The sequence below is a fragment of the Micropterus salmoides genome, unplaced genomic scaffold (genome assembly GCF_014851395.1).
Source record: "Micropterus salmoides isolate LMB-PRFRI ecotype aquatic unplaced genomic scaffold, ASM1485139v1 Ms_hic_scaffold_18, whole genome shotgun sequence".
Classification (NCBI taxonomy): Eukaryota; Metazoa; Chordata; class Actinopteri; order Centrarchiformes; family Centrarchidae; genus Micropterus; species Micropterus salmoides.
The window spans coordinates 8,721,078-8,736,244 of record NW_024040928.1 but is presented as its reverse complement, the minus strand read 5'-3'; the positions used below and the strand labels follow the sequence as shown (position 1 = coordinate 8,736,244).

General features: G+C 40.2%; 1 protein-coding gene across 1 annotated transcript; it reads right to left on the bottom strand.

Annotated features, from left to right (window-relative positions):
• Positions 1 to 613: 613 nt before the first annotated feature.
• On the bottom strand, positions 614 to 14,918 carry selenoi (selenoprotein I). Its single transcript, XM_038727347.1, has 10 exons — positions 14,730 to 14,918; positions 12,191 to 12,259; positions 10,712 to 10,820; positions 9,873 to 9,947; positions 7,335 to 7,597; positions 6,350 to 6,458; positions 6,221 to 6,269; positions 5,950 to 6,130; positions 5,594 to 5,770; positions 614 to 3,704 (listed from the first exon to the last, which is right to left on the bottom strand). The coding sequence occupies exons 1-10, from the start codon at positions 14,784 to 14,786 to the stop codon at positions 3,597 to 3,599; spliced, it is 1,197 nt and encodes a 398-aa protein (XP_038583275.1). The 5' UTR covers positions 14,787 to 14,918; the 3' UTR covers positions 614 to 3,596.
• Between the last annotated feature and the right edge of the window lie 249 nt (positions 14,919 to 15,167).

Below are 15,167 nucleotides of genomic sequence, written 5' to 3'. Positions count from 1 at the left end.
CAAATGTCTCTGCACATGTAAACACTTTCATTTCATATCATGCACAAACCTGGCACATTGCACATTGTTGTTAATCTTTGTTGTTGTATATTTTTATATTGTCAATTTACATATTTATGTACACAATATTCTCTTCTGTTGCAATACATCTGCACAACACAAACACAGAATAATGCTATGTAAATATCTGTGACATTGTTATTTCTCTGCAAAAAGTTGTATTATTTTTCTCTATTCTTTTTATTATTCTTATATAACTTGCATTGTCCATTCCATATTTATATATTTCTACATTTATTTATGTCAACTGTATGTTTGTCTATGCGTAGCACCTTATCAACAAAGCAAATTCCTCTTATGTGTAAAACACTATTTGGCAATAAAGCTCCTTCTGATTCTGATAAAGGATGTCTCTGGGAATAGCCTGTTACAACCATGGAACAGGTTTACAGCGTTTACAGTGAAGAAATATTATTACCTGCCATGCAATTGAGTTATCAGGGATCAAGGATTGAGTACATAAGGCTCAAAGTTGCTCTCTGCCGGCACCTAGCGGATATTAAAGGAACTGTAGCTCATAAAAAGTTAAAGTTTCTGGCTGTGACACAGCAAAGTGGTTAAAGAAAATTCACTTTTATTTGTTTCTGGACATTCCTTTCTTTCACTGGTTAAATACAACATCACAAGTAGCCACACTGAAGCCCTGGGGTGTTTGCCAGGGCAGCATTACACAACAACTTAGTCACAATTTGAACAACTTGGTTCATTGATCCAGGGGGGATTAAGACTATTTTCCCCAAAACATTGGGGAGTGAAGCTGAGGCGCACACTACAAAATATACCCAGAAAATTAGCTCAGAAAGAGTTTGCTTTATCCTTAAGAAATCAACAAATACACCTGTCCACTGGATGAGAACTTCACCCATTTTAATCCGATATTCCTGCTTGATGTTTGTTCGTTTCACTGAATGGCACACATTTTCTTACCCAGCGAACCTGTTTCTACGAATGTGATATGAAATCCCTGGCTGCATTTAGCATTGTTGGTAGTGTTTGCAGCCTGGGGTGGAGGCCTTCACACCCAGAGTCCACCCCTCTCCAAACTATCCCATGAAAAAGAAGACCAGATCCAATCAGCCAATAGAGCAGCAGAGATGAGAATTGTTAAATAAATTTGTTACCAGATCTAAGAAATGCTGTACAGATTTGTAGCTTTGCAGGGTTTGGAGCTGACAATAAAAACAATGCTGATTGGAATCATCCCCTGGTCTACAAGTTCCTACCTCCCCCATGTTTGGAGAGTTTCAATAAAATAAAATAAAAATGAAGAAACAATACATGTATTTACACATTTATCCACACATAGACTATACAACCACACATTAACGGACTTGTACACATGGCTCTGCACATACCCAGCCAGTGCAGGTACCCACCAGAAAAACAGTTCACTGTTACGGTGGCAAAATCTCAGTCACAGTTGCTCTCACATAACTACAATCTATGGTCTCCAAAGTTACAAATATGGGGCTATATTATTAACGTCTCAAATCAAATTTCAACTATAATAATGTGCTTATGACTGCATACAAGCTTTCCCCAGTTTCAGTGCAGAGGTACTGCAAACCAACATGGGCTACTTTACTGGGTATTATGGCAGTAGAGTTAGATTGTTTCTCCCAGTCACGATAGTACTACAGGGACAGTACAAGGCCGTGGTCTAAATGTCCAGTGTTGCTCAATAACAGTTTATGTACAAAATATATGGACAAGTGGTAAAAATGATCCACAAAGATCCGAGTATATTTCTGTTTTTCATTGCCAGTGTATCCGTTTCCCCATGTACCTTTTTAATCATAAAGTATCGTCACACTCATTTTTCAGCAATCTACTGTATATGAGATAATTATCGTGACACATTCAGACTTCATGTTCAGTCAAATAACTGATGAATAACTCTCAGTTGAACCTGCGCTATACAAGGCAAGTACGAGGCTCTCTCAACAATTGTTGTTCTGCAGACATGAAATAGGGCAAAGTCCTTGCAGATGGACAAGACTAATCATTTTTCAATAGCAAGGCTGAAAAGAATTCCAAAGGGTCAGGTTACACACAAAGAGCACATTTCCTCCAAACTACAACCACAGTGGCAAACTGTCTATGTTGTAACAAGAAGAAAAAGAGAGATTTTTGTGATGAGGTGACACAGATGAGAAGTAAACCTTAACTGTCCGGGCAGTGAAAAATATCCATCTTAGCCATGGAAACATTGAATTGAAACACGCAGAGGAACAGTGTTAAACAGAGTGAAAAAAACCCGCAACGATACAGACATGATCTGACAGACAGTATAAAGGGTGTAATAATGTGTGTGTGGGAGCAGGAGAGTGTGACGCCAGGCTGTGTTGTGGAGTTTGCGGTGTCCTGTGCGACGGCTTGTTCCCTCAGAGTGAGTCCGCTCCGTTAACGGTTTTTGAACGCACTCTTCATTCAAGCGCTGGGCAACTACACCACAAACCATTGCCACGGCAACAGACAAAAGAATACCAATTATATGTATAAAACAAATGTAAAAATTTTTTAAAAAATTAAAAAAAAATTTAACGGAACGAATCAGCATGAAGACACGACACCTCAAAACGAAGGGAGAGCCGGGAGGCCAGTGCTCAGACAGAATTCAGTGGAGGGTTAGTGGAGTTCAAAAAAGATCAGAGGTCACCCTGGTCAATTCTTGCCCTGGTTAGTCAAAATCCTACTCTGTTTACTCATGACAACTGTCACCACAGAGTAGGAATTAATTAGAGGGAAATTTATACAATTTTTTTTTACAGAAGTAATCATAATTTCTTTCAGTTTCGTTTTAGTTAGAAAATAAAATGCCCCAAACCCCTTAACACATTATTTATTTTTATATATATATATATATATATATATATATATATATATATATATATACATACATCACTGTAATATCCAACTGAAAATCATCTCATGATAAAAATGTGACTGAACCTTTAAACTCTGGACACAGTTGTGGATGTATGAGCTACATGTGGTCAGAATTTAGTGGTTTGGTCAAGTTTTAAACACTACTCGAGGCATTCCTGTTAATATAATTAAAACTTAAATGGCATTTCCCCAAGGCATATCATACATTCATAATACTATGTGAGCGCAACTGTTTGTGTGTGTTTTGGAGTTGTGGCTGCGTTTGTATTTGAAATACCGGCCACGAGATATAAATTGTCTGCACGAAAGCAGAATAATGTATGTACATTGTGTGTGTGTGTGTGTGTGTGTGTTCGTATGGCTCCTGTCCTCATGACTGAAGCACATTTCCGTAGGAAACAATTGCACCTCATTGGCTCAACCAATGACGGAAGCCACAGCCCCTGGGCCCGTCCCGTCGCCGAGACCAAAGTTTGGTTGGTTGGGAACGTGTGTGCGCACGTGTGTGTTGTGTGCGTGTGTTTGGGGACAGTGGAACAAAGGGCCACAATCCATTCCACTTGCAGTGTCCTCATGGATGGAGAGGAGGGGATGTGGTTTCCGTGGTGATGAGAGTGAAGTGTCGATAAGCCAAGGAGGGGAGGAGCCTAAACCTCCGCTTCTTTCAAGCCGATTCGTTCCTCCTCCTGTCAGTCACTGTTGGACTTCTTCAGGGAGAAGGCGAGGATATTGAAGTGGCCACTGAGCTGTTGTACCTAGCAATGGAAAAAAAAAAACATTATTTTGTACCACATTCAAATCCATGTCCGGATTCAGTTAAAAAAAAAAATTTAATTTCCAACATTTAGCAGCACAAGACCAAGGTACCACGACAATCTGAAGTCCAGTGCATTAAAATAGTTACTGATCTGGTTAGAAACAGGACAACAAGCCATGAGAAAACAGCTCAAAATACGTTGAGGACTGCCCCCCTAGTTTGACATTTTGTAAAATACACCGTTAAATACACTGAACAAAATTATAAATGCAACATTTTTGTTTTTGCCCCCATTCATCATGAACTGAACTCAAAGATCTAAGACTTTCTCTATGTACGCAAAAGGCCTATTTCTCTCAAAGGCACAGGTGTGCCTTAGGCTGGCCACAATAAAAGGCCACTCGAAAATGTGCAGTTCCATCACACAGCACAATGCCACAGATGTCACAAATTTTGAGGGAGCGTGCAATTGACATGCTGACTGCAGGAATGTCCATCAGAGCTGTTGCCTGTGAATTGAATGTTCATTTCTCTACCATAAGCCGTCTCCAAAGGCGTTTCAGAGAATTTGGCAGTACATCCAACCGGCCTCACAACCGCAGACCATGTGTAACCACACCAGCCCAGAACCTCCACAGCATCTTCACCTCCAAGATCATCTGAGACCAGCCACCCGGACAGCTGCTGCAACAATAACCAAAGAGTTTCTGCACAAACTGTCAGGAACCGTTTCAGGGAAGCTCATCTGCATGCTCGTCGTCCTCATCGGGGTCTTGACCTGACTGCAACTTCGCACAGCCATTGAAGAGGAGTGGACCAACATTCCACAGGCCACAATCAACAGCCTGATCAACTCTATGCAAAGGAGATGTGTTACACTGCGTGAGGCAAATGGTGGTCACACCAGATACTGACTGGTTTCCAGACCCCACTATTACAGTGAAACTGCACATTTTCGAGTTGCCTTTTATTGTGGCCAGCCTAAGGCACACCTGTGCCTTTGAGAGAAACAGGCCTTTTGTAAACACAGAGAAAGTCTTAGATCTTTGAGTTCAGCTCATGATGAATGGGGGCAAAAACAAAAGTGTTGCGTTTAGAATTATGTTCAGTATATAAGGCTACAACTAGCAGCCAGCTTAGCTAAGCTTAGCACAAAGACTGGAAACAAGGAAACTGCTTGCCTGGCTCTAACTGTACAGTATCTCACAAAAGTGAGTACACCCCTCACATTTTTGTAAATATTTGATTATGTCTTTTCATGAGACCACACTGAAGAAACTACACTTTGCTACAATGTAAAGCAGTGAATGTTGAACTTTAGCTGAACTTTTTTTAATAATCGCAAATCAATTTTTTTTTACAAATTGTTCAGCCCTAGTGGCCACACAAAATATTGACACTTTGGGCCCAATTTGGACATTTTCACTTAGGGGTGTACTCGCTTTTGTTGCCAGCGGTTTATACATTAATGGCTGCGTGATTATTTTGAGAGGACAGCAAATTTACACTGTTATACAAGCTGAACACTCACCACTTTACATTGTAGTAAAGTGTAATTTCTTCAGTGTTGTCACATGAAATGATAATCAAATATTTACTAAAATGTGAGCAGTGTGCTCACCTTTGTGAGATACTGTATCTGGCCAAGCAACTGGCAGAGATTCCAGTAAATTATTACACAGAGCAAAGAAATAGTGCAACACATAACCCCCTGTAAAACAGCAAATTGACAGCCTTTGAACTGAATTAAACAACAAAACATAGCGTGTTCATTATTGAGCTTAAGAGGAGCAGGTAGGTGGATTTTGGTACCGTTCGACAGAGCCAGGCTTGCTATTTCCCGGTTTCAAGTCTTCATGCTAAGCTAAGCTAACCGGCTGCTCTTACCACTGATACACCATAGTGTATGTGTGCTAGTATGACAGCAGAAGTCCACAGATACAGCAGAAGGGTCTCGTTGAACACCCCGGTCACCGCTAACATCACCACTGGTGTCATGGGCAGCAACAGCCAGCTCAGCGCCTGACAACGTGTGTTACTCATCTGACACACAATCAGCTTACACTGCAAGATAAATACAGACATTCATGCATGAATAAACCTACATTATCACCTGAATACAGATTTTATATATTCACACATCTATATCTATATATCTATAGATATATATAGTGGGTGATGAAAGTATGTGCACCTTTAAAAAAACCCAAAAAGAAACGTGTGAAAAATCAGCAGGCACTCACCGTGACGTTAGCGAAGGCTGTCCCCACCATGAGGTAGAAGATCCTGGGCTGCAGCTCGAGGATGTTGGATGGAGAAAAGACCACCCAAGTGGTGGACAAGACAAAAAGGAGGACGGGAGAAAGAAAGGGCAGGAAGGCTTCGTACAGGCTGCTGTGCTTCAGAGTGTTACTGCGATGAGCTCTGCAAAACCACAGAGGTTGAAGAGTTCAGAGCACTGTGTGAAATAACAATACTACAATATAATAAAAAACTAATGAAAAGTTGACTTACTTCAGGACGTTGTAGAGGCTCATGGGTAAGGTCACAGTGAAGGAACAGGCTGGGAAACAAAAGACACGCATTATTGTAGCTGCTTCAGCTAGTGAATGAATGTATTCAGAGTGACCAATCACAGCTCACCAATGATCATAAAGGTGAAAAGGTCTCTATAGAGGAATTGCCACAGGATTGGCTGGTACCATGTTTCCACGCCGACCACGGCAGTGACCAAGAATATGAGAGAGATGGTCTGGAAGGAGATGAGACCCAAGGCATCAAGTCATTAAAAGGCTCGTGTGTCATGGTGGCGACCATTGGCTAACCCCCTCCCCCCAGACAGTGATTGTTGAAACCTACAGTAGCAACCAAGCGTTATTTTCAAGGCCAAGGCCACATTATTCTATGGGGTTACAGGTTATGTTCATTAACACCCTGTTCACGACTAGCACATCCTCTCCCAGTATCTCTCAGTATTCTCCCACTGTATGGGAGCCAGTCCTGGATGCTACTATAGCTGAGTAGGCTAACGTTAGTTGCTCAGTCCTGCTTTTTATTTGATTTGACAAAGTTTATATTCCAGCAACCTCATTCAAACTTAAGATAGTGTTCCATTCGCTAAATACAGGGGTTAGTCATCATCCTAAGAGCCTTTTCTCCTTTCTGTTACCTTAAAAGTGAAACATACTGTTTGAAATGACAAGCAATAAAGCGTAAATTCAATGCCTGTCTTGCTTGTCCAAATATGTAAGCTGAGCAGCTAAACAGTAGTGTTACTACAAACTAACTTTTTTTTAAGCGTGAAAACTGTATTTTTGCGTATTACACTAAAATACTAGAGCCAACTAACTCTACATTATGATACAAGTAGATGTTTCTTTCTTTTCATGTCTTCTTCATGGATCTTCAAGTGGTGAGGGATGCTAACTGACATGCAGCTTTAGCCGTATTTAGCTGTACGTAAGCAAGTGCAAAATTGCGGTACCTTTTACAGAGTTCAGCTAGAAACATTAAAACCAAAGTTTGCGTTGAAAAACCATTTTCAACCAACTCATGAAGCTGATAAAATCAATGGCTGTTGGTTAGAAATAAGAATCCAGGTTTTATGCGCGTTTGTATGCGTTCTTACCACTTGGCTGATGTCGTATCCCCAGGGCAGAAACAAGATGCCAGTGTTATATTTCTCCCAGTGAGATAGAATGAATGAGAACAGCACCACCCACAGGATGTAATACAGTGTGGCTACGCCCACACCGCTTTCACCACGCCCGAATATGGAGTAGACGGTAGCGACAAAGAAGATGCAGGCCCAACTGTCCAGGCCGTGGTCAAACAGCTCCCCTAGTGGCGTGGAGGAGTTGGTGCGACGAGCCTGTTTCCCATCAACACCATCTACACATAACAAAAAAAAAAAAAAAAAAAAGACAGGGATCATTACATACAATCCATGTTTATGTGGACATTTATATAGGAATCACAAAGTGATATTCTTTTTTTTACATCTCCCATTCCTACTTCACCTGTACAAACAGCCACATTACTGCTTCCCACGACTGAATTGACTGTCACAGCAACTGATCATTTCTTCCACACAGTGAAGTTGAAGAATTCTCTTTCTTATAAGAAACGCCATAGGGAAAGTTGTTTTATTTCAATGATTCACAAAGTCATTAGCAAGATCTGAAACTGGCTTTAGTCTGGTTCACAGAGCATACTGGATTGGGGTGGGGATTAAGTATCTTGCTAATTAAATTCTCCTTTAAATGCCTTGGATGATCGCACCAAATGGTAAACATTTAACCTTTAAGTCAAACGTCCTTTTTTTATCTGACTTGGAGCATCTCCACTTCACATACAATTAAAACCGCTTCAATCTGAGTTGTTCGGCCACTTGGGAGCAGCGGAACAAGCTAAAAAAACACTATATTGACACATTATCACCTTATACAGTTGATATGAACATGTCAGCAAATAGTTGACTATTGTGAGTATTTAAACATCCAGCAGACATGAAGCGGGGGGGGGGGGCTTGCCTTGCAGTCAGGTGATTTTCTAGACTGCTCCTCTCTTTTCCACCATTCCAACACCACCATTCCATTCCAAACCAATAAATCACTATCAACAGTCAGATAACAACACAAGTCTCGCTGATGTCCGCCTGACATCAACATTAAATGTAGGCCTAATGCTTGGAAATGGCAGCCAGTTGCAGTAGTGTGTTTACAGCAAACAGCTGATGGGGTTAAGCTAAATACTGGGACCGGAATTGCTGTTTTAAGTTTTCATCAGTCAGAAGGTTTTTACACAGAGCCGAAATCGGTCTCCTCTTTCTGATTACAACAGGTAATAAAGCTTGTTAAAATCCCGTTCCTTCGACGCTCAGGCGACACAGACTTGAGTGCTGCAGCTGGTCTTCAACTCTTGTCGGCTGGAAATGTTGTAATAACCATCCAAACTGTCGCCTGCCTGCCTGTGCATCACTTTGTCAGGCGAGGGCCAACGGCCTATGTCAGCTGGTTAATTTGCCTAATCTTCGCAGATCTTTAGACCACGGTGGAAACACACACAATAGTGGGCTGAAGGAACCTTTTAGTTCCTTGAAAAGAGATCCGGGGACTTAAAAGTACCTGATGAACTTAAGTGCAATATTCTCTCTTCTTTGGCTCTGTTTTGCTCTCCACCAAAATTCATCATATCCCCTACAAAAATACTGATCAGGGAAGTTTTAACAAATTAAAACTGCAGCGCCCAATGTATGTGAACTGTAAACTACTCAGCTGACCAGTCTACAACGCAGGCTTCATAAACGAGTAGGTTGGAGTAAATACTGATTGTGTACAATAATTTTGTGTATCCATGTTGATCGTAATAGGTGTTTAAGGATGCTATGAATGCTGTTATCATATCCCACATGAACATCTTGAATTATCTTTTCTTGAGGGCACTTAATTAAACAGCAGTTGTTAAAAGAAGGCAGAGTCTATCAATAATTTCCCCACCCACATTTTATGGCCTGCTTCTCCTACCTTGTTTCCTGTGTGATACACTTCAGGTGGCCTTTGTTTTTGATTGCTTGCCTGGCAACCACACTGTTATCAGGACATTTAATAATCTGAATTTTTTGTTTTAAGTTTTGTGATTACTACACCAAAACCTACTACTAAAAGTGAAACCACACAATGTAAGTTATGTTTCTTTTTAAAGCTCAATCTTAATCGTGCTGTCTATGTTTCAGTGTATTCTTTTCCACATGAAAAGTGTTGATTCAAATATTTATTTCAGTTTCTTCACTACAAAATCTCCTAGCAGGCCAGTATATTCAAATGATAATCCTACTGATCGATAATGTGGCAATCCTTTGATATTGGTATCGGTTGTTACTTGTTTTATATCCCTCACAAACACTGCAATCACATTTCAACACACAACACAAAGTACCTTGTTTATCTAAGGAGAATATGATGAAACAAAATTAAACACATCCAAACCTCCAAGATATCAGGTGCGATATGTTTTAGGCATTTCATTTTCACTAGTACATGTCGCCCTATACTGGTCATGATTAAGAGTCTCATAGTTGCTGTGAAGAATACATTCCACTGGGAAGACTCTCCCCCGAGCCTCTCAAAAAGTCAGCGAAAAACAACACACAGGGGTTAGGACTCACCGAGTGTATAGGCCAAGAAGTTGAAGATCCCTGCAGCAACCCAGACCCAACTAGGCACGTGTTGATGTGCTGCACCTGAGACACAAATAATGTAAATATGCAGCACACCACGCAGAAACAGAGAAAAATGGAGAACCACTGATCAGCCAAATTAATTTTCACTTTACTTAAATTACCTCAGGGGTTGGTTAAAACATATCTAATCTAAAATGGAAGGGAACGCAAGAGCAACTGTATGGAATAAGAACTGCAAAAGAGCACATTTTGAGGCCAACCCTTAAAACGTGTGCATAATTTGGTTTAGCTATTCTAATAAAGGCTGACCCCTGACAGCAAATATTCTGGTGAGGACATTTTCACTCGTCTCTGTAGTGACTATAGAAGTTTAGAGTAAGTGTCATGTCTGCCTGTTTAATGCACTTTGTGTGTGTATGTGTAGTTATGTGTGCAAAACGTGAGTAGTTACAGTATCTCACTACTTGACATTGTAGCAAAGTGTCATTTCTTCAGTTATGTCACGTGAAAAGATATAATCAAATATGTCAGGGTGTACACACTTTTGTGAGATACGGTATATGACATAAGAGACATGATGGGGCACAGTATCTTTACAGATGTGCGTCAATCTTTGTTTATGTCCTAGAGATACTGTTGTACATGGTCACAGTAGTAGCTTTGTGCGTGTGTGTGTGTGTGTGTGTGTGTGTGTGTGATGGGTTAGTGATTACCCTGAGCCACCATGGGCAGTCATGTTTCAGCGAGTCGGTGGACTTCGTCTTTCATAAACAAACACAAACACGACTAGCAACAAGGGAAAAATAAGTGCGCAGAGGACCTACCAGAGGCAGTGAAGTCAAAGTCGAAGAAGGCCAACATAAGGAAATTCAACACAAGGAACATAAAGCCTGTAAATGTAATGAGGTTTGGAGCTAACCATGTTGGTAGAAACTGTTGAGAAAGAGATAGACAGAGACAAAAAGATAGTGAGTGACAGTTAATCTACATGTCACTTTTCTTTTCAGCAAACTTTTGACAATGATTAAATAACTAGACAGTAATTACTGTTGTCACACTTTATAGACGGTGTTTAGGGAAAGGGATGTGAATTTTGTACAAATGAATATCAGGTTGCAGTTAAGCAGAGATTAATGGAAAAAATAAAAGGCTTGATACAGATAAGAAGATAAATGTGCCGTAACATATTGTTTAGTGATGTTATGTTCGCGAACGAGCCTGTTCTTTTCAACGGCTCTTTGGTACGAACGAAGGGAACGGAGTCGTACTTGATGAGAGCCGTTCTTTTTACTGTTGTGACAAAACACTTGATTCCAAACAGTGGATCACTTCACAAATATGAGGTAGAACATTCAAAACAATTATGATAAAATCTTTTTCAAAAAATATGCATGAGTAAAATTAAGTAAAGCTTTTTTCAGTCCTTTTTCCTCAACAAAATAAACATCTTAATAAAAAATCAATTCCTTATGTGATTCAAGTGAATAAAATTAATCCGTGTATGGTTTGTTCTTAGTTTTTCTGTTTTGGTTTTAAAACAAAATAATCAGACATCGGTTTTTGTTTTTGTCATTAACAGTTTGCACCCTGGCCATAAAACCTTTGATAAACATATTTGGGTATTTTCTTAGATCGCTCAGGTAACCATCTGCTTCATATCCGCCCAAAACAAAATGCTCCCTTGATGCTGAAGTACTTAAGCTAGAAATTGGAGAATTTAGACTGTTTGAGTTGTTTTTGCTCTAGTGAGCTCAAACCCAGCTTGACTGGATCTTGCAAAACAAGTAGCCTGCTTTTTCTTTAATTTCTTTTTTCGTGTGTGGCTGTAAAATAGTGCTCACTTCTACAATCATATCAAAATCAGCACAGTTGATATGAGATGTGATGCGACCTGAAAAGAAATAGCCTTATATAAAATTAAATATAAAAATATGTAGCCTAAATTTGACTTTTTGTTTCACACAGGAAGAGTTATAATTTCCATCATTAATATTGTTTCCAAGGCACCCATACTCTAATATGTATTGCATGTATTAGTATCTTAGAAATGAACATTCTGTGCATTTTAACACCACTGCATTCAAAACAACACAGTATCTCCAAAGACCAGAACAAACTATAACCATCAGAGACTGATGTGTTCTGACAGAGGAAAGGAAGGAGGTGGTGGTGGGTGAGGCTGTCTTGTTACTGTGTCACAGCATACCGTTGGAAACCTCATCAATGATGTACGTACTCACGCATGCACACGCAGACACAACGTGCAAACAGGACACACACAGAGGTGAACAGGTCTTTCTCACCTTCACCACAAAGTTCCAAAAAGGGTGCATGATATAGACAGAGAGGGGATTCGAGTCCACTGCGCTGTACTGCAAAGAGACACAATTTAATCAGTCAGGATGTCATTATCGAAAGCGAACTGTTCATCTAATTTGGTTGCATTTCGTGTCACATTTGATTCATTTCATCTCATTGCAAAGGAACCATGACTTGTAAAAAAAAAAAATGGCCCTATGGCCTGACAAATAACATGTTTACTGGGTAATGCTGCAAGCCTGTCATCATGCAGATCAAAACAAACCTGATTCCAATTTCTTGTTACTTTATCCAGACATGATGACCACGTGTGCGTGCTACAACATAATATATCTTCTTTGTTGTTTATACAATTGAGGAGGGCTGTTTTCTTGTGATTAGTTTAGATTTAAGATCTCATTCTTACTCATAGTTCACTTAGAAGAAGACGAGGATTTGTATTTTCAGGTGATTACAGGTATAATTAATTAATTATTTTTAACGGTGTTGTTCTCGCAGGAGCAGTAGGCTCTTGAGTTCAAATGTACCACAAGAAACATTCCTGTAGATATACTTAAGCAGTTAATACTTCAACAGTCAACCAAGGACACAGATTAGCACCCTCTTTCTCATATGTACAGAAGCTTGCCTGGGATTGCACAATTAATCATTGAATCCATTATCAACATTGCAAAATAAAAAAATCACAGATTACTGGCTGATGTTCCGTAATGTCAACAGATTGTGTTCATCAAATCAACAAGAACAACCAATGCGATTAATCATCGTCACATTTGCAAAAACAAGACACTGTAGCCATCACTCTCATCTTGAACAGACACAACATACATGCATTCACACAGACACAAGCTACGTCCACACAGCAAGCGAGGTGACCGAGGAAGCGAGAGGCAGCAAGGTGCGAGCGAGACGATCAGTGGAATAATCTTTCGCTCTCACGTGCTCTCCACTTGCATGCTTCCGTCTGTGCACCTTGCAAACACTGTGTCAAATAGGGCCACAGCCTTTTCATTCACTCACATTTGTCATCCATCCACTCTCCCCCAGCCACTGATGCTTGAGGCTGAGCAGCTAACACAAGAAGTGAGGTACTTAAAAAGCACTTATTGGAAAATGGTCTCTCAGCTCAGGGGAGCAGTTCCACGCATTAATCAAAGGAGGAGGTATTAGAGAGGGACTAAATGATCAAGGCATGTGTCATGTAAGAACAAAGAGCATGACCAGGGAAATACCAAATGAGTCTAATTGTCTAAGAATTGTGGGCTATACTCATCTTAAACTAATACATGTACAGCGCCCAAGTAAAATGATATCCCCTTTATCAAAACTGGTTTGTTTGAATTACTGTAAGATCCTTGAATAACTGCAAATCCTGTTTTCTACAGTCCTCCACAGCCTGTGTCAAGACAACAGACTCCTTATATCTGTATTGCCACATTGCTGTTCATCTTTATTGGAATTAACTTAACACTAAAAGGTTTGTGTGACTTACATAAGGGACGTTACTGCTTTAACATTTCAATTCTATATTCACTGTAATTCTTCGTTTTCCAATGTAGTGTACAGTGTACCCGTTGAACTTCAGTGGTTTCCCCCTTACTTATCCATTACAGCAGCTAAGTTACTTGGTTTTCTTTCTCTTCTGTGTTTGCAATGTTAGCAAGTACCCTTCTACGCTCCAAGAGGAGACATGTGGGCAAGAGATGTGTGAAAACACACACAAAGTAAAGCCTTTGTTTGATAGCCAAGCCCAGCAGAAGAGAAATAGTCTCTAGCTAAGGATTAACTTAGCATGTAAAGTTATGCGCCAATGCCAAGCCCAACGTGATAAACATTGAGACCTCCAGCCATCACTTTCAAAATAAAAAAAAACTATTCACCTACATTATGTCTAAACATTCACACATCTTTGAATCATTTATATATTATACGTTTTGTTGTATTCACCAGACTTATAATAGCGTGTAAAATGGTTATATTGGGGGCAGAAGGTCAACTTTGTCGTTGGAAGTGTTCAAGCACCACTGTTTAAGTGTCATTGAGCAAGACATTGAATCAATCCTCCAAATGTGCTTTTTAAAGTCAGTCTGCTGACCCCAAACTTGAACGCTATCCAATCAGTAGTTAGTGAGAACAACTCCATAAACAACAACATTATGGCTATAGCAGCATCATTTTACAAGACACCATTAAAATTAACCCGAACAGGATTATATTGTAGTTATAAGTAACTAACCACATGCAAAATGATCTATATATTGGGCCACGCTTTTATTTTCTAGGGGAAATTGGACCAGCATCTGGTATGGTATTAGCTAGCTAACTCTGGCTACCTTTATAACCCTATTGTTTTTTTGCCAGGGAAGCACCCATGGATGTATAATAACGTCACATTCATGGAAGCACCCTGCAGATCGTGACAGCTAACCTAGCTGTTACACACACACACACAAACACACACACACACACACTATTGGCTCAATAGCTATCTGCTAACAGGCTATTAAAATCTATTAATCATACCTTGTATTTGTCGAAGCCCGCAAGCTGCTCCTGAGTGACATATTCGTAAAGAGCCATGTCGGTACAGTATGGCTCCACAAGAGATAAATAGATATCACTTCCTTTGGAAATGCAAATCCCCAACGTTAGCTGCCGAGTCGAAGTACCATCTAGCTTGGCCGCTGTCGTTCTTTCACGCCGGGTGAGGTGATGTCGAAACATTTGGGCCACTCCTACGGAGCGCAAACGTCCAGCTGGCAGAAGCTCACTACCGCCGCCTCTGGTCTGGGTGATGGCAATAAAGAATGGGAAAAAACATAACGAAATTCTCTCGAGTGGTCCAAAACTGCATGATTTTAATTAGTTTTGCTACCGCTTCAGAAAACGAATGCGGATCATTTTTATTGAGGTGTCGCATCTAGGCTTTATTTTGTTTACTGATCACTGAAGTCTGCTCTA